The 13,748-nt window shown below is 39.8% G+C and overlaps 2 protein-coding genes across 4 annotated transcripts; both read right to left on the reverse strand.

Moving 5' to 3' along the window:
• Positions 1 to 807: 807 nt before the first annotated feature.
• Positions 808 to 7,960, reverse strand: MYCBP (MYC binding protein). Of its 3 annotated transcripts, none has more exons than XM_070289285.1 (6): positions 7,628 to 7,755; positions 7,361 to 7,433; positions 5,902 to 5,982; positions 3,564 to 3,612; positions 3,242 to 3,371; positions 808 to 2,045 (listed from the first exon to the last, which is right to left on the reverse strand). In XM_070289285.1, the coding sequence occupies exons 1-6, from the start codon at positions 7,709 to 7,711 to the stop codon at positions 2,001 to 2,003; spliced, it is 462 nt and encodes a 153-aa protein (XP_070145386.1). In that variant the 5' UTR covers positions 7,712 to 7,755; the 3' UTR covers positions 808 to 2,000. The 3 variants fall into 3 exon arrangements, with proteins under 3 accessions (XP_070145386.1, XP_070145385.1, XP_069405725.1); XM_070289284.1 differs by having other exon boundaries at positions 5,902 to 5,988; XM_069549624.1 differs by lacking the exon at positions 5,902 to 5,982 and having other exon boundaries at positions 7,628 to 7,960.
• Positions 7,961 to 8,471: 511 nt separating this feature from the next.
• On the reverse strand, positions 8,472 to 10,496 carry GJA9 (gap junction protein alpha 9). Its single transcript, XM_069549254.1, has one exon. The coding sequence runs from the start codon at positions 10,483 to 10,485 to the stop codon at positions 8,947 to 8,949; it is 1,539 nt and encodes a 512-aa protein (XP_069405355.1). The 5' UTR covers positions 10,486 to 10,496; the 3' UTR covers positions 8,472 to 8,946.
• Between the last annotated feature and the right edge of the window lie 3,252 nt (positions 10,497 to 13,748).

Genomic DNA, 13,748 nt, shown 5'->3' on the forward strand with positions numbered 1-13,748 from the left:
CAGGAGACAATCACCTGATTTACATAAATATTAATACCAGTCTTATTAGGGAAAAAAATGAGTGCTGGCTGCCAGAAAAAAATTTCTACTTGCCTGTCCACAAAGGGACTATCACACCAACTGCTTAAAGAAGCCATGTCTCCTCTTCCAAAACCCCTCATGAGGCCATGTTTTATTATCATTTACCGTTCTTAGCACATCCTATCCCACATTGTGATTATATACATGTCTTATAGTTAACTTCAAGTCATTCATCTTTATAATACTCAGCCCACTGCTGTCCCTGTAGGAGGCACTCAAACTGGTAAAAGATAAACCAATTCAAGTGAATGTTCTTCCAGCCATATCTGCTCCTGCTGCTAACTCGCCTCAGCTGTGTCCGACTCTGTGCGACCCCCCGAGACGGCAGCCCACCACGCTCCCCCGTCCCTGGGATTTTCCAGGCAAGAGTACTGGAGTCGGGGGCCACTGCCATATCTGATTCCCCTACAAAAACCGACCTGGGACTGGAAAAGACAGACCACTGCCACATTCCTGCCAATGTGACTGATGAAGATGCCCTTATAATTGGCTTGGTCACAGCTTCTAGCAGGTGCTGAGGCTTCTGCTAGTTAAAAACCAGCTTTCCTTATATTGTTTTCTCTGTGTGTTTTGACCAGAAAATAAGGACATTTGTGTAACACTGGGGACAAAAAAAAACATGAAATAGGGCTGCTACTTAATAATGCTAGTCAATCAATAAGGAAAATAAGTGAAGAGTAACACAAAAACATCTGACTGTAGGTCTTCCAAGAAAGGAAAAAGGACTAACAAACAAGAATATAGTGCTTTACCATTTACAAATCTTTCACATACATTCCATTTGACCCTCACAACAACCCTGTGAGGTAGGCAGCACAGATATTTTCATTTAACAGGTGAGGAAAGTGAATCTTGGAGCAATTAACTAATGTGCCCCAGGTTCTACAATTGGTGAATAACTGGTATTCACATCAGTCTTTGGCCTACAGATTCAGCACCCCACCTCCCCTCACACTTGCCTACCTACTTCACAGGGATAATGAAGATAAAATGAATTCAAAGCTAGAAAAATACTTTGAGGGAAAAAAGCACTGTATAATTATACCCACGAACTATAATTTTCCACAATATATGGCTCATTCCCCTTGTCATCCAGGCTTGTGCGTGAACCCAGAATTTTATATTGCCTCTGTTCTGTGTCCCGCTAAGCAACTAAGTAAGGCAGGGGAACAGTGTGATCCTCTTTAAGTTTATATAAATTACAATCAGGGTAACTGCTATTACAGGAAATTGAAAAACAACACAGAAAGGTCAATGTGCAACTGGGACCCAGGGGAGCACAATAAAGCAAGGCAACATTATCAGGTAGGGCATGATTGCATAGAAGGAAAGGTGGTGTCAGAGTTCACACTGGCACACACAGTTATCTAAGGCAAAGTGGTGGCAAAGAGTCATTCGTTCCAGCTAATATAAACAAGAGCAGAAGATTCATGAGACCCCCATGAAACAGCATCGTGTATCACACAGATCTCTCCAGCTGCCTACAGAGAATATAAAACAACAGTGTCATCCTCATTTTAAAGAATGACTGTACCTGTGCTCATAATCCTGAGCTAAACCAAGGAATAGCTCTGTACTAATAAACTTCCTTGGCTAAAATACAACCAGTACCATCATTCCTAGTCAGACTGATAGAATGTCTTTTAAGGTAATGAATTCGATGGCTGTGTTTATAGATTTTTTTTTCTTTCCAGGATTCACTTTTGATTCTCCTGCTTTTTTAAGACCCAAAGAAAGTTATACTGAGTTTTTATTGGTGATTCTAAGTATATGTGTTTATAACAGTTAACGTGTGATAGGTGAATTTAACATATTTAAAAGAGTGCTATAGCATCTGTTCAGAAAAGATTATATACTGTACAAACTATTCGAGTCATACAAAACCATTGTTTTCAGTGTCTTTTCAACTGAGAAGAATCCTATTCAGCACGTTTCTCCTCCTGAGGTGGTTCATACTGAGCAAGCTATGGGGGCAAAGACAGAGGCGTTTAGGTGAATTTTATTCTAAATTGGGTTAAAAAAAAAAACTTAACAGTAACAAAACAAGTCAACTACTTTGTTCAATGACTGAATCAGTTTATAAAATCCTAGCCTTTTTAAACCAGTGATTTTTTTAAATATTTAATACAATCAAACCTAGTGAAAGTTTTTTTTGTATAAACCTTAAAAATTACTGGGAAACTAAAATTTAATTCCCATTCATGACTGCACTGCACAAACATCTATGCAATAATCCGTATCTTCCCAAAGATGCTGTGGCTTATATAGTAAAGGTACTTTCTTCCTCTCTACCATAAGTTTACTGAAAACTTTCTTCTAGAAAGTATTAAAAAAAATCATGTAACATATATTAATCTAGCCAGTTAATGAAAAAGCAGCTAATGTCTTTGACCTTTAAAAGGTGTCAAAAAAGTTATCTAGCATTTATACACTGGAATCTTGGATAATTTAAGATACTGAATGCTCTCTTATGCCGAACTGTGGTTTACTGCAAGAACACTAACATATGAGTTGTTCCAATTAGCTGTCAGATTTGAGAAGCTAGACTTAACTGTGCTTTAGTTTCCTCACCTATAAAATGGTCTCACAGAGTCATTGAGAAGATAAAAACACATTATGAGAAATGCCTAGAGTCATGTGAAATGCATTATGTGATTCAGAATGCGGTAAAACCTCAAAAGGCTTAGCTGACAAAAGTTTATGAAAATTCTCATAGGACTTTAAACAAAGAAAAAAACTTCGGCACTAGACAAAATTAAGTGCAAACAAGTTTACAGTTAACACATTTCAGGGCCACCACATAACGATACAGATCGTGCACTGCACAGTCTTAAGGGGGGCCATTCGCAAAGCAGTGGCCCTGTAATGACCTACTTAACTGCCTAAGACTCCCAGAAATTTCCATTTACTTACAAACCGGTATTTTCATCTTTTTGTTGATGAAGGTTCCCAAGAACCTCTTCTTGACCACACTTTGCTCATCCTGTTTACAATTTGCTTGTGGTTTTCTAGACAGGGTATCAGCTTCTCCTTGCAGTTAACTCAGCTGAGGTTGATATTCACCCTCCTCCCTCCTCTACTGTCCATTTTAGTGAGGTTCTGATCATATAATCATTAAAGGTGAAATTATTTTTAACATGAATACTTTCAAAAATTTTACCTTTGTTTTCAGTTTTTTATTTTCTTCTACAATAGCTTCATATTTCTCTTTCATTTCTGCCAATTCTAGGCGAAGCAGCTCTATTTCTGGATTTTCTGGGGTAGCAGCTCCTAAGTGATGCTTTAAAAAACTAATATCAAAGTTAAGGATTTACTTGAGCTCATTAAAACTAATGAAATAGCCCTCTATTGAAATAACTCTGATGAGAGTCACCCCAACCCTACCACCAATATATTTACCCAGAAATCAAAATCCAAATACTCGAAGTAACTTTTTCAATAGAATAAAGGCCTTTTTCTGACTTGAAAAATGAAAAGGATACTCCAAAGCACTATTAGGTTTCTCTGGTTCTTCATATAAGGCTACCAATACTGCAAATCAAAAAGCAAAAAAAAAAAAAAAAAAAATTTAAAGTCTTAAAATGGCCAAAATTATATGCCATACCTCAGTAAATATTAAGCATCTATTATACACCAAACACATTGCTAGGACATACCATGGTGAACAAGACAGACAAGGTCCCTGTTCTCAATGTATTTACAGTCTAGTGCAAAAGAGTATCAAGCATCAGTAAGGGTAATGGGTGATGGGAGCACACTGGAAGAACACCTAACTCAGCCCAGGGCACCAGGGAAGGGAAATAAGACCTAAGACCTTGGCAATGAAGGTTTCAGACAAAAAGGGAAGGCAAGGGCAAAGGAACAATGTATTCAGGAACTGAAAATTCAAGTGTGGCTAGATGGAGTTGTGAACTGAAAGGAAGCTGAAAAGGTGGTTAGGGAGGAGATTGGAGGATCCTGCAAGTTCAGTCGGGCCTTGATCCTAAAAACAAAATGGCATATAATTAAAACAGTTTTAAGCAGGAGAGTGACGGGATCACTCTTGACTCCTGTGTGGAGTCAAGTAGGCTAACAAGTGGGACAAGGATTTAAATTGCAGGAAGAGCAATTATGGCTCAGTGGTAAAGAATCTGCCTGTTAATGGAGACGGGGTTAAATACCTGGGTGGGGAAGATCCCCTAGAAAAGGAAATGGCAACCAGTAGTGACTTAGCAGCAGCAGCAGCATTCTTGCCTGGAAAATCCCATGGACAGAGGAGCCTGGCGGGCTACAGTTCATGGGGTTGCAGGAGTCTCAGACACAACTCACCAACTAAACAACCACATGCTAGTTTAAAAAGAGAGTGACCTGGGAATTCCCTGGTTGTCCAGTGGTTAGGACTCCAAGCTTTCACTACAGGGGGCATGGGCCCAATCCTTGGTCAGAGAACTAAAATCCTGCATGCCACGTGGCATCCCCCACCACCACCAAAAAACAAAAGAGAAGTGACCTGTACTAGAGTAATAGAGAGATGAAAACAAGGTAGATACATTTGAGAAAAATTTTTACAGACTCAATAAGGCTGTGGTTAATTGTTGGAAAAAAGAAGCTTTGAATCCAAAATATTCTTCAAGAAAGAAGTTTCACACACTACATGCTAAATAACCACCAACCAAAAACTACCAGTAATCAATGTGCTCAAATTAAAATACATACTTTAGTGGTTTCATATCCAGTAATTCATGTCAGCACTATCTTTTCCATCTTATATTGAACACATTCCTTCTAGGATCCTTCTCAGATGAAAATCTCTCTAAATCAGTGGTTAAGCTTTTATGTACAAAATTCTGAAAAATCTGATCAAAGACCAAAAGCTGTAACTACATACAAAAAACATGCATATCTAGGCCCCAAGTTAAGAACTCTTGTAAACCAACTTAACATGCTTTGCTCTTTTTTCTATTTTAGTTTTAATAACTAATTATATAAACTAATTATAAAAATAATTTAGACAGCATGAAAAAAGAAAAATGGCCAACTACTACAACTTACATTAAGTTCTGATAGTTATACTTTTAAACATATTTACAGCACTATTTTTTGAGAAATTGGCATATTTATGTCACCACTACCCTCTCCTCGCCTTCCCTCTTCTTTCAGTGTTACAAGACACTTTATTCCTCTACTTACTACCTTTTTCTTCAAACTATATACTCAACCATGTTTCTTCTTCCATTAATTCCCACTGATCCCTACCAAATTCTAATTTTATAAGACATAAATACTCTTACCCATTCTTCCTCTTTTTCTCCTACCCTTTCTTTTAGCTTCTAAATTTCTGTCAGTGGTACTTACAAGGTTAAGGTTGATAATTACAGAACATAATGTAAGTGTCAAGTTTCCTGTGTTTTTCTATAGATGAAATATACTTCCTTTTAAACAGACAAGAACTCTATACCCAGTGTTTCCCTTTTTGTCTTAGCAGCCAGGATTTTTAGAGGTTGATATAGTGCTCAAAATAACTAAAATGGCTTTTCTTCCAAATAACTTAAGTTTAGCCATCCTGATAGTGTTTTAATGTTAGAAGCAGTTTCAAATCCTCTTGGAAATGAGCTGGATAAAAATTATGTTAAATCTGTGTGAAGTACACAAAATCAAATGTTAAATAGATCATCATATCAGTAGATACTCTGTTGTCTGGTGTTACTTAGGAAACTGGAAACCCAGGAAGGTTGAGGGGGAATACCAGTAGACGTCAGCCAGGGAAAAGAAGCCTCCAAGGTTTCGATTCTCATGAAGGAAAATCCAAGTATGGCCACAAGGCTTCATATCTTCATTTACCTCCACAATGGTCATTTCTCTGCCCTTTACCAACGTGTGTTCCATTCACTGCATCCAGCCACTCTGGCTTCCTTACACTTCCTGAAACTCAACAGCACGCTTTTTTCAGGTCTTTGTTCAAAGGTTACTTTCTTAAGAGGCCTTCCCCTACCACGCTAGGTAAAATGCCACACCCATCACTCTATCAGCAATGTTCTTTTCACAACTCTTACCACTGGTTGACACTATGTATTTATCTGCCTTCCCCAACTAGGATATGTTCATTTAGAGCAGGGGCCTTCCCCCACACCCCCCACTGTTGTATCCTCAGTGCCTTAACAGACACCTGAATAAAATGGTTAAATAAATGAAAGAAATGTGCTTGTGGAGTTTTTTGAGGGGAGCGGGAGGTCCATGAAATTCCAATGGTGTGATACTTTACAGGCTGACAGCACAGTGCTTTCACACTAACTTAATGTTTACTGAAATTTGCAAAGAGATAGGAAATTGAACCTAAGGTAGGTAGCAATTCAAAATGACCAACCCAGGCCTTGAGAATTAAAAGCCCTGCTTTCTGCTAAGACCCAGAGTTGTTGTCCTCCCAGAGTTTTTAAACTTTTGCTTCTGGACAAAGAGCAGGTACCAAAGTATTTCCAGATACTTAACTACACTTCTCATATGGACCCAAATCATCATCCCTGCCAGCTCTTCTGTTCCACACCCTTGAAACGCCCAGCCAGTGAGCTGAGTGATAGATAACAGCATTCGCCTTACTGCCTAGCTGACGAAATAAGCAGTACCCACACTAGCTCTTGGAACCTTCCAGTGTCAATCACGTTACTCATCTACTTAGATCTTGAACTCCAGATTAAGAAATACAGTGTAACGACTTCCATTTTAAAAAGTGAAAACAACATAACCATTTTGATGTGTCCTCACGTTATTTAAACTGTAATTCTACTTTATGAAATCTGCACAAGGTAGGAATTGATATAGACTACAAAATGGGGTTCAGTTGAAAAGCCACATCCAAAGAGCTATTTCAGATTAGGTTCACTTAAGCTACTTTATAAACTGCTTTCAAATCTGGTCGTTTTCCCATTTGTCCTTTGTTCGAGGGGAAATGTTTCTGAAGGATTTGGAGGGCTCGGAAAAATTTGTCAGGAGAGAGGAGTTGGGCTCTCCCAAGGTCTCTAGCAACATGCTCACTGCGGCGGCTAGAGGCAGAGCAACGGAAGTTGGAGGGACTTTGCAACAGCTGCAAGAGTTTTACTCACCACGGGGAGGGTGAGGCTACCCGACCCGGGTAGCGTCCGGCAGCCAGGCGTGCGCCGGTCCCCGCTGACCCCCGAGGCCCACCTCGCTGGACCCGGGGTGGGTCCCTCCTGTTCCCCTCCTGCCCCACACCACGGCCCGTTCGCGGCACAGCGCCGAGCAACACGACGACGGCATGAGGAACCCTCTCTTGGCCCATGCTCACCCTTGGTCAGCGTGTCCAGCACCCCAGACTTCTCCAAGTACCTCCGGAACTGCTCGCGCTTCGAGTCGGCGGCCTGAGGAGACACGGCGGGTCAGTGGCCGAAGCCCGGGGGCCAGAGCAGGAAGAAGGCGCTGGGAGTCCGGCAACGCCGCCTCCGCCTCACTACCTCAAGGCCCCCAAACCTACGCGAACGCCCCCACTCCCACCCGAGCCGACCAGCGGCTGGCTACCGCCCGCACGCCCCAAGCCACGCCGCGCCCCCCTCACTTTGTAATGGGCCATAGTGACAGCGGCAGCGGCGTAGCTGGCGCCGGAGACCGTGGCTGGCGGGCTCGGAGCAGCACTGCTCATGCGCGGAGAGGCACGGGCGCCTGCGCACTTGGGATCCCCGGGCCGGGATCGCCGGGGTGTGGCCTGTTTTCATGGCGACCAGGACGCTCTGAATGCCCCACAGCGAGATGAGCCGAGGGAGGCTGCGTGCACCCGCCCCTCTGGTTAGCGAAGCCTCGCCTCTCCTTCCTCTTCCGGTCCTTGCCAAGATTTGGTTGCTTAGTAGGAGGCTAGGTTTTGGTAACTCGGGGCGAGTGTCCAGGTGGGGCCAAAGACTGGCGTGCCGCCAGGGGGCGGGGCCTGCCGAGCCCCGGCGCGCGAGGACTCACTCCAGACGCCGAGAGTGGGCGGGCCCGTCTCAGCTAGGACCTCAGAAGCCGTGGCAGCCGGCGTCTACTGTTGTGGAATCTCGTCTTGAAAGAGGGCGCGCGACCGTCGAAGGCAGCCCTTGGATTTCCAGTGGCTGGAAAACTGCTTAGAATCGTCTGTTTGGGCTCCGGCTCTGACGTTTGCAGTCTCCTTATTTTGTGGCCGACTTGATGTGTGTCTCCAGAGGGTGAGCAGTAGTGTAATAATAATAGCTAGCACTTTTGAGCGCTTACTGTATGCCTGGCAGCGCGTTAAACACCTGTTTCTTATTTTAATCCTCACACCATCCCTGTAAGGTAGACACCGTTAGTAAACTGTAATGGTTAGATGGCCAGTGTAGTAGAGCCAAGACTCGGCCCCTGGCACTGAATCACAGTTCTATAAACTGGTAAAAGAAAGCGACATCTTTTTAGGATTTTATTTACTAGAAGCAACATGATGATTATATCCAGAACACATCGGGTTGCAGTCCATAAGGAAACGAAGAACCAAGCGCAAAGTTCAATCAATGTCCAGAAATAAGATCAATAACTAAAAGAGGGGATTACATAGATCAAGAACAATCAAGGAAAGCTGTTTTTCCCTTCAGGGAAAAACCTGGTTCCATTTAGCTTCAATTCTGCCATAGATTTTCCCAGAATCAGTGTTTTTCTGAAGGGAACCCACAAAAAAGTAATCCTGATTTGCTAACTCTGTGTCTTTAAACTTGAAACTAATCCTTCCCAGTTCAGAACTAGAGCCATTTTCCCTTTTTAAAATGGGTTTGTAGTCGTTTTTCTAAACAGCTGGTCTTTAGAGCTGCCCTATCTATTTTTCCTGTGCTCCACCATCTCTAGACTACTTCTGTGATAATGTAATATGTAGAATGTCTAAACGCCAACGGATGTTCAGATCTGAAGGTCTGTGGGAGCCCGCCTTCCAATGAGGTTGTTTGTCAGTGACACTAAATGATTTGGAGTACAAGCAGTAGGGTTACCGCAGGTTCTGACCAACTTGGATTCAAAGGACAGCCCTCCCGAAGAATCAGGAGTGTCTGGAACGTCAAGAGGTTGAAAGTCTCCCTGTGAAGGAGGAAGGGTTCTGGTTGTGCTCTCCCTGAGCTGGCCCTTGAGGTTACCTTTAGGAGGTAATGCCTGGTTTTCATTTTCTGCAGAGGGGCCCCGGGTAGCACGAGGCCACTTCGGTTTCCAGGTGCAGTTAGCTGGCAGAGAGAAAGCTGTTTGCGGTGACTGTCCCATGTGGTTGTTAAGCTCTATAGCGTCACCTGGACTAGAACAGTGACCTTTAAAGTAATGATTTCTTTTGCTGTCTTTGCCATAAATTTCTCTTTTTCCCTTCAACTGGTTACCATTAACTTCTTTTCCAGATAGTTGATGAGTGTCGTCTTTATTACTTGAGCTGATATTTTGAAGATGACCACAGGCCGTACTAAATGTGCACATCTCAGAAAGCAGAGTTTCCTGTTCATCCAAAATGCCTTTGTCATCATTTCCAATATGGTTATCAGGATCTGTCTGAAATGCAGAGGGATTTAAACTAGGATACGCTGCTGTGTGTGCTTCCTTGTCCACTAACAGACTATAATCAGGTGCAGAAGAGAGTCGTTGCAGTGAGTTTGCAGATGTGTTTTGATATTTGGCAAGGTTTTGTTTTGACGTACAAAATTCATTATGTTCATCCTTCAATTTATATTGTCCCCAAAGCCCTCTTTTAATCTTTTTAAAACCTAGGTGGAAAATTTCTAAAACATTTAAGAAAAGTGAAACAGTCGCTATGGATTGCATGAATAATAGGAATATCGTCTTTTCTGTGGGTCTAGAGACAAAACAATCAATTGTATTTGGACATGGGTGGCCGTGGCATTTAAATAGAGGCTCTAAGTGAAATCCGTATAAAAGATACTGTCCAATCATGAACCCAACTTCAACCACAGAGCGAGTGAAAATGTGTATCACGTAAGTGCAAAGTAAGGTTCCTCTGAGTGGAACTTTATTTACTTTCCTTTGCTCCAGCTGACACAGTTCTTCCTCCAGTCGCCTCCGATCCCCAGGCGTTTCAAGCTCTACCTCCTCCAGTTCACCTCTCAGTTGCGCCTTCTTCATCTGCCTCTGCTTCTCCAGAACTCTCAGTCGGTACAAAGCATGGCCCATGTAGACCAGGGATGGTGAAGACACAAATATCACCTGCAAAACCCAGTATCTAATGAGGGAGATAGGGAAGGCCTGATCATAGCATACATTTCTGCAGCCAGGTTGTTCTGTATTACAGATGAAGCCAGACTGCTCATCATTCCAGACATCTTCAGCTGCTACACCCAGAACAAGCATTCGAAATATGAACAGGATGGTGAGCCACATCTTTCCAATCATGGTGGAGTGGATATGAACCTCCTCCAGAATGCCTCCAAGGAAGTTCCAGTCCCCCATGTTTATTTAGTCAGTCATCTTATCTCTGAACCCCACCAAATAGGAGGCAGATACATTCTTCCATTTCTGAAGCGTGTGCTATTTCTTAAGCAAACCTGTGGCCAAAATATGAACAAAGCATCACTCTTTCAGCATGCTGGTTGCTCTCTTTTTTCCCTAGAAAGTTGTAATAATGTGTTACCAAGAATATGTTTAAGATGTCAAGAATAGAAAGTCATTTACATTTAGACATTATAATGCAGTAGGGGGAAAAAAGATACCTGGAAGAGGAGTGCATGTATTCTCTATGAAGAATAGAATTGTAGGAGTTCCTGGAAGAAAGGAGTCTTACTTGGCTTTTTGCTTTGTTATTTTAAACTGAGAACTCTTAGAGAGGTTCCTGAGACTACTGACTTGATCTTACAAACCTGTTTATTAAGATTATTTTATATGGAAGCTGTGACCAATGTCAATGATTTTAAAATCTCATTTATGTACAAAGGAAAAGGCATGTGTTTCATTTCATAATCCAGTAAGGTACAGTATTTCATGAAACCAAAGGAAACAGATCTGGCTCTTGCTATAAGAATTTAGATCAGTTTTTTAATCTACATTTAAATGTCTAAATTCTAGTTTCTTTTCGGCAGTTTTTGAGCATTTTCGGAAATCATTTCAGTAAAGATATTTATGAATATTTATGTAATTATTACCATACTTTGCTATGAAAAATTGTGAGGATATTATTAGATATTGCTTGGATCATTGGTATGTTGGTAGTAGTATAGAAATTTTCATTACAACAGTATTTGACCCTTTTAAGACATATAGCTTTCTTTGTGGAGTGAGCAGTAGGGCAAGTTATAATTTAGATGCTTGGGTTATCAGCCAGTAGGTTCCATATTAGAGTTGATAACCCTGGGATATCTAAGAGGAAATACATCCCAAAGCAAAGAAAAAATGGGGGAATGTTTTCATTCATTTTCAATTTTAATATGTAAATGCATGTCCTGTATTCCTCATAGAAAGGGGAATATTACACAATCAAACAACATACTGGGATATTATAGCTACAAGATATATTCATCACAAAACTCCTGTGAGCTAGGTATATTGTTTCCCCATTTTACAGATGAGGAAACTGAGGCACACCTTAAATTACCCAAGATCACACAGCTAGAACTGGTATTCAAAGATCAATGTGGTTCTAAAGTCACCTCTTAACTGTTTTACTAAACTGCTATTTTTCTTCTCTAAACACACTTGAAGTTTTCATGAAAGAGATATTAAGAAATCACCTGTTTTCTCTTATAATTTTAATTATTTAAATTAGGTATGTCAAATAGTGAAAGTTTTGATTTTTTAAATAACAAGTGCTATAGTTTTTAGTTTTTGAAAGCTTTATATAGTTCAAAAGAGTTGCAAAAGCATTAGCCTTCTAAAATTTAGTTGTATTCCTGAGAAAGAGAAATTTTGTATTTGACTTTATTATGTTAATAGCAGTATACTCTTTGACCCACAGTCCAAAGCACTTTAAAATATAAGCAAAGATATTATTCTTATTGTTGTTTATAATAATTATCAATACAAGAAAGACTGTATTGTACATATAAATAATAGTACATCCACAGTATGGTACTATGCAACCAGTAGAGATAATAAATATATACTAATATAAAAAGACATTGGATATATTGTTTCACTGACATTCGGATTATAAAACAAAATAATATAGCCCCATTATTGTAAATTTACGTATATGTAGAGATGCATACAATAAAGCCTAGAAGAATATTCATCAGAATATTAACAGTGATTATCTCTGGGTAGAATGATAATAATTGACTTAATTTTTTATAATTATATATATGTTTAATTTCTTTTACCATGAGCACTTTACTTTTAAAATTACCAAAGAAAATTAAAGGTTTTTTTTTTCCTAAAAGGACAAGTGCATAGTATTTTCTGAAAGAGGAAGCACTGTTATGTAGCTTCAAATCTTAGGTCCTAAAGTTTTCATAGAAAATAGCATGAATACTAATATACATAGATACAGTACCATAAAATTCAAAAGAAAAAATATTTCAAATGACTCTTAATTAGCTAAGACAGATTAACACAGACCTTTCTTGATTTAGGTAAATTTGAAGCAGGTCACGCTTAAAAGTTATACCACAGCCATCTTCAACGCCTTTCTCAGTGTGTCCCTTTGCAGGTGTAGAGCAGATTCAGTTTAGTTCGGTGCAGTGAGTCAGCCATCAGCTAAGCTCCAGCTCCCTGCCTTCATTCTGGCTTCTCAAACAGCGCCACCCAATGGAAGTTTTTCTAATCCAATGGAACTTTTTGCAGCAGTGTTGGATAGACTGTCTGGGCTGTTCAATAAGATGGCCACTATTAATACATAGTTATTGAGTACTTGCAGCGAGGCTTGTGTAACAGAGACACAGTTTTTAATTTCATTTAGTTTTAATTAAATGTAAATAGCTACATGTGCCTAGTGGCTACCTTATTGGGCAGCCCACAGAAAGAATATTTCTAATAGTTCTAATTAATACAGCACAGTTAAGAAGACTGAAACTATGAGCACAAAATTAAGCTGAATAAATGGTTCCTCTATTATTTAGAAATGTCAAATTTAAAATGTCAGACATGTGTGCTTTTTAATGGTAACTTTGCCCCCTGGAGACCCAGAAAGATATCACTGTTTTTGGTAATGTAAACAATGTTTCCAGTACCAAAATAACCTAACTAGATAATAACTTCTTAGTCATCAGTCTTAATAATCAATGGGTCATGTCCGATTTCATAGTTAGATGAATCCTATTTCTCTGTCTAGTTTTCTATTATTAACAATTACTTTGCACTTTAGGTCATTAAAGATCTCCAGAGTACTGACCTGGTGGGTTGGTGATGGCAGATAAATATTTCTTCCTTGGGCTTCTTTGCCATCTAATAGCTACTTTTCAGTTTAAATTCAACACTTTCATCAGGATATATATATATATATACATATATATACACATACATATATATATTCATACTTGCCTATTATATATTATGTGTAATATATAAATTATAAATAATAAACTTTAAATGCTAAGCTTCATTAGTATTACATATGAATTAAAATAAAATATTTTCAATCAAAATGAAAATTTTTTCAAGATTTATAAAGCTACCTTTTGGCAAATGTAGGAGGAAACTGTTACTGTCATATAATATCAGTAAGAATATAAATGGATGCAACTATTTAAAAGGTAATTTAGGGAATTCCCTGGCATCCGGTG

The sequence above is a fragment of the Ovis canadensis genome, chromosome 1 (genome assembly GCF_042477335.2).
Source record: "Ovis canadensis isolate MfBH-ARS-UI-01 breed Bighorn chromosome 1, ARS-UI_OviCan_v2, whole genome shotgun sequence".
NCBI classification, from domain to species: Eukaryota; Metazoa; Chordata; class Mammalia; order Artiodactyla; family Bovidae; genus Ovis; species Ovis canadensis.

Bases quoted from the DNA above. Each gene is read 5' to 3' on its own strand.
- MYCBP (XM_070289284.1), bottom strand. From the start codon at position 7,711: ATGAGCAGTGCTGCTCCGAGCCCGCCAGCCACGGTCTCCGGCGCCAGC. The intron at 7,434-7,627 runs GTGAGGGGGGCG...GTGTCTCCTCAG, and splicing joins TCACTATGGCCCATTACAAA to GCCGCCGACTCGAAGCGCGA. The intron at 3,372-3,563 runs GTATCCTTTTCA...CTTTGATATTAG, and splicing joins AAACCTAATAGTGCTTTGGA to TTTTTTAAAGCATCACTTAG.
- GJA9 (XM_069549254.1), bottom strand. From the start codon at position 10,485: ATGGGGGACTGGAACTTCCTTGGAGGCATTCTGGAGGAGGTTCATATC.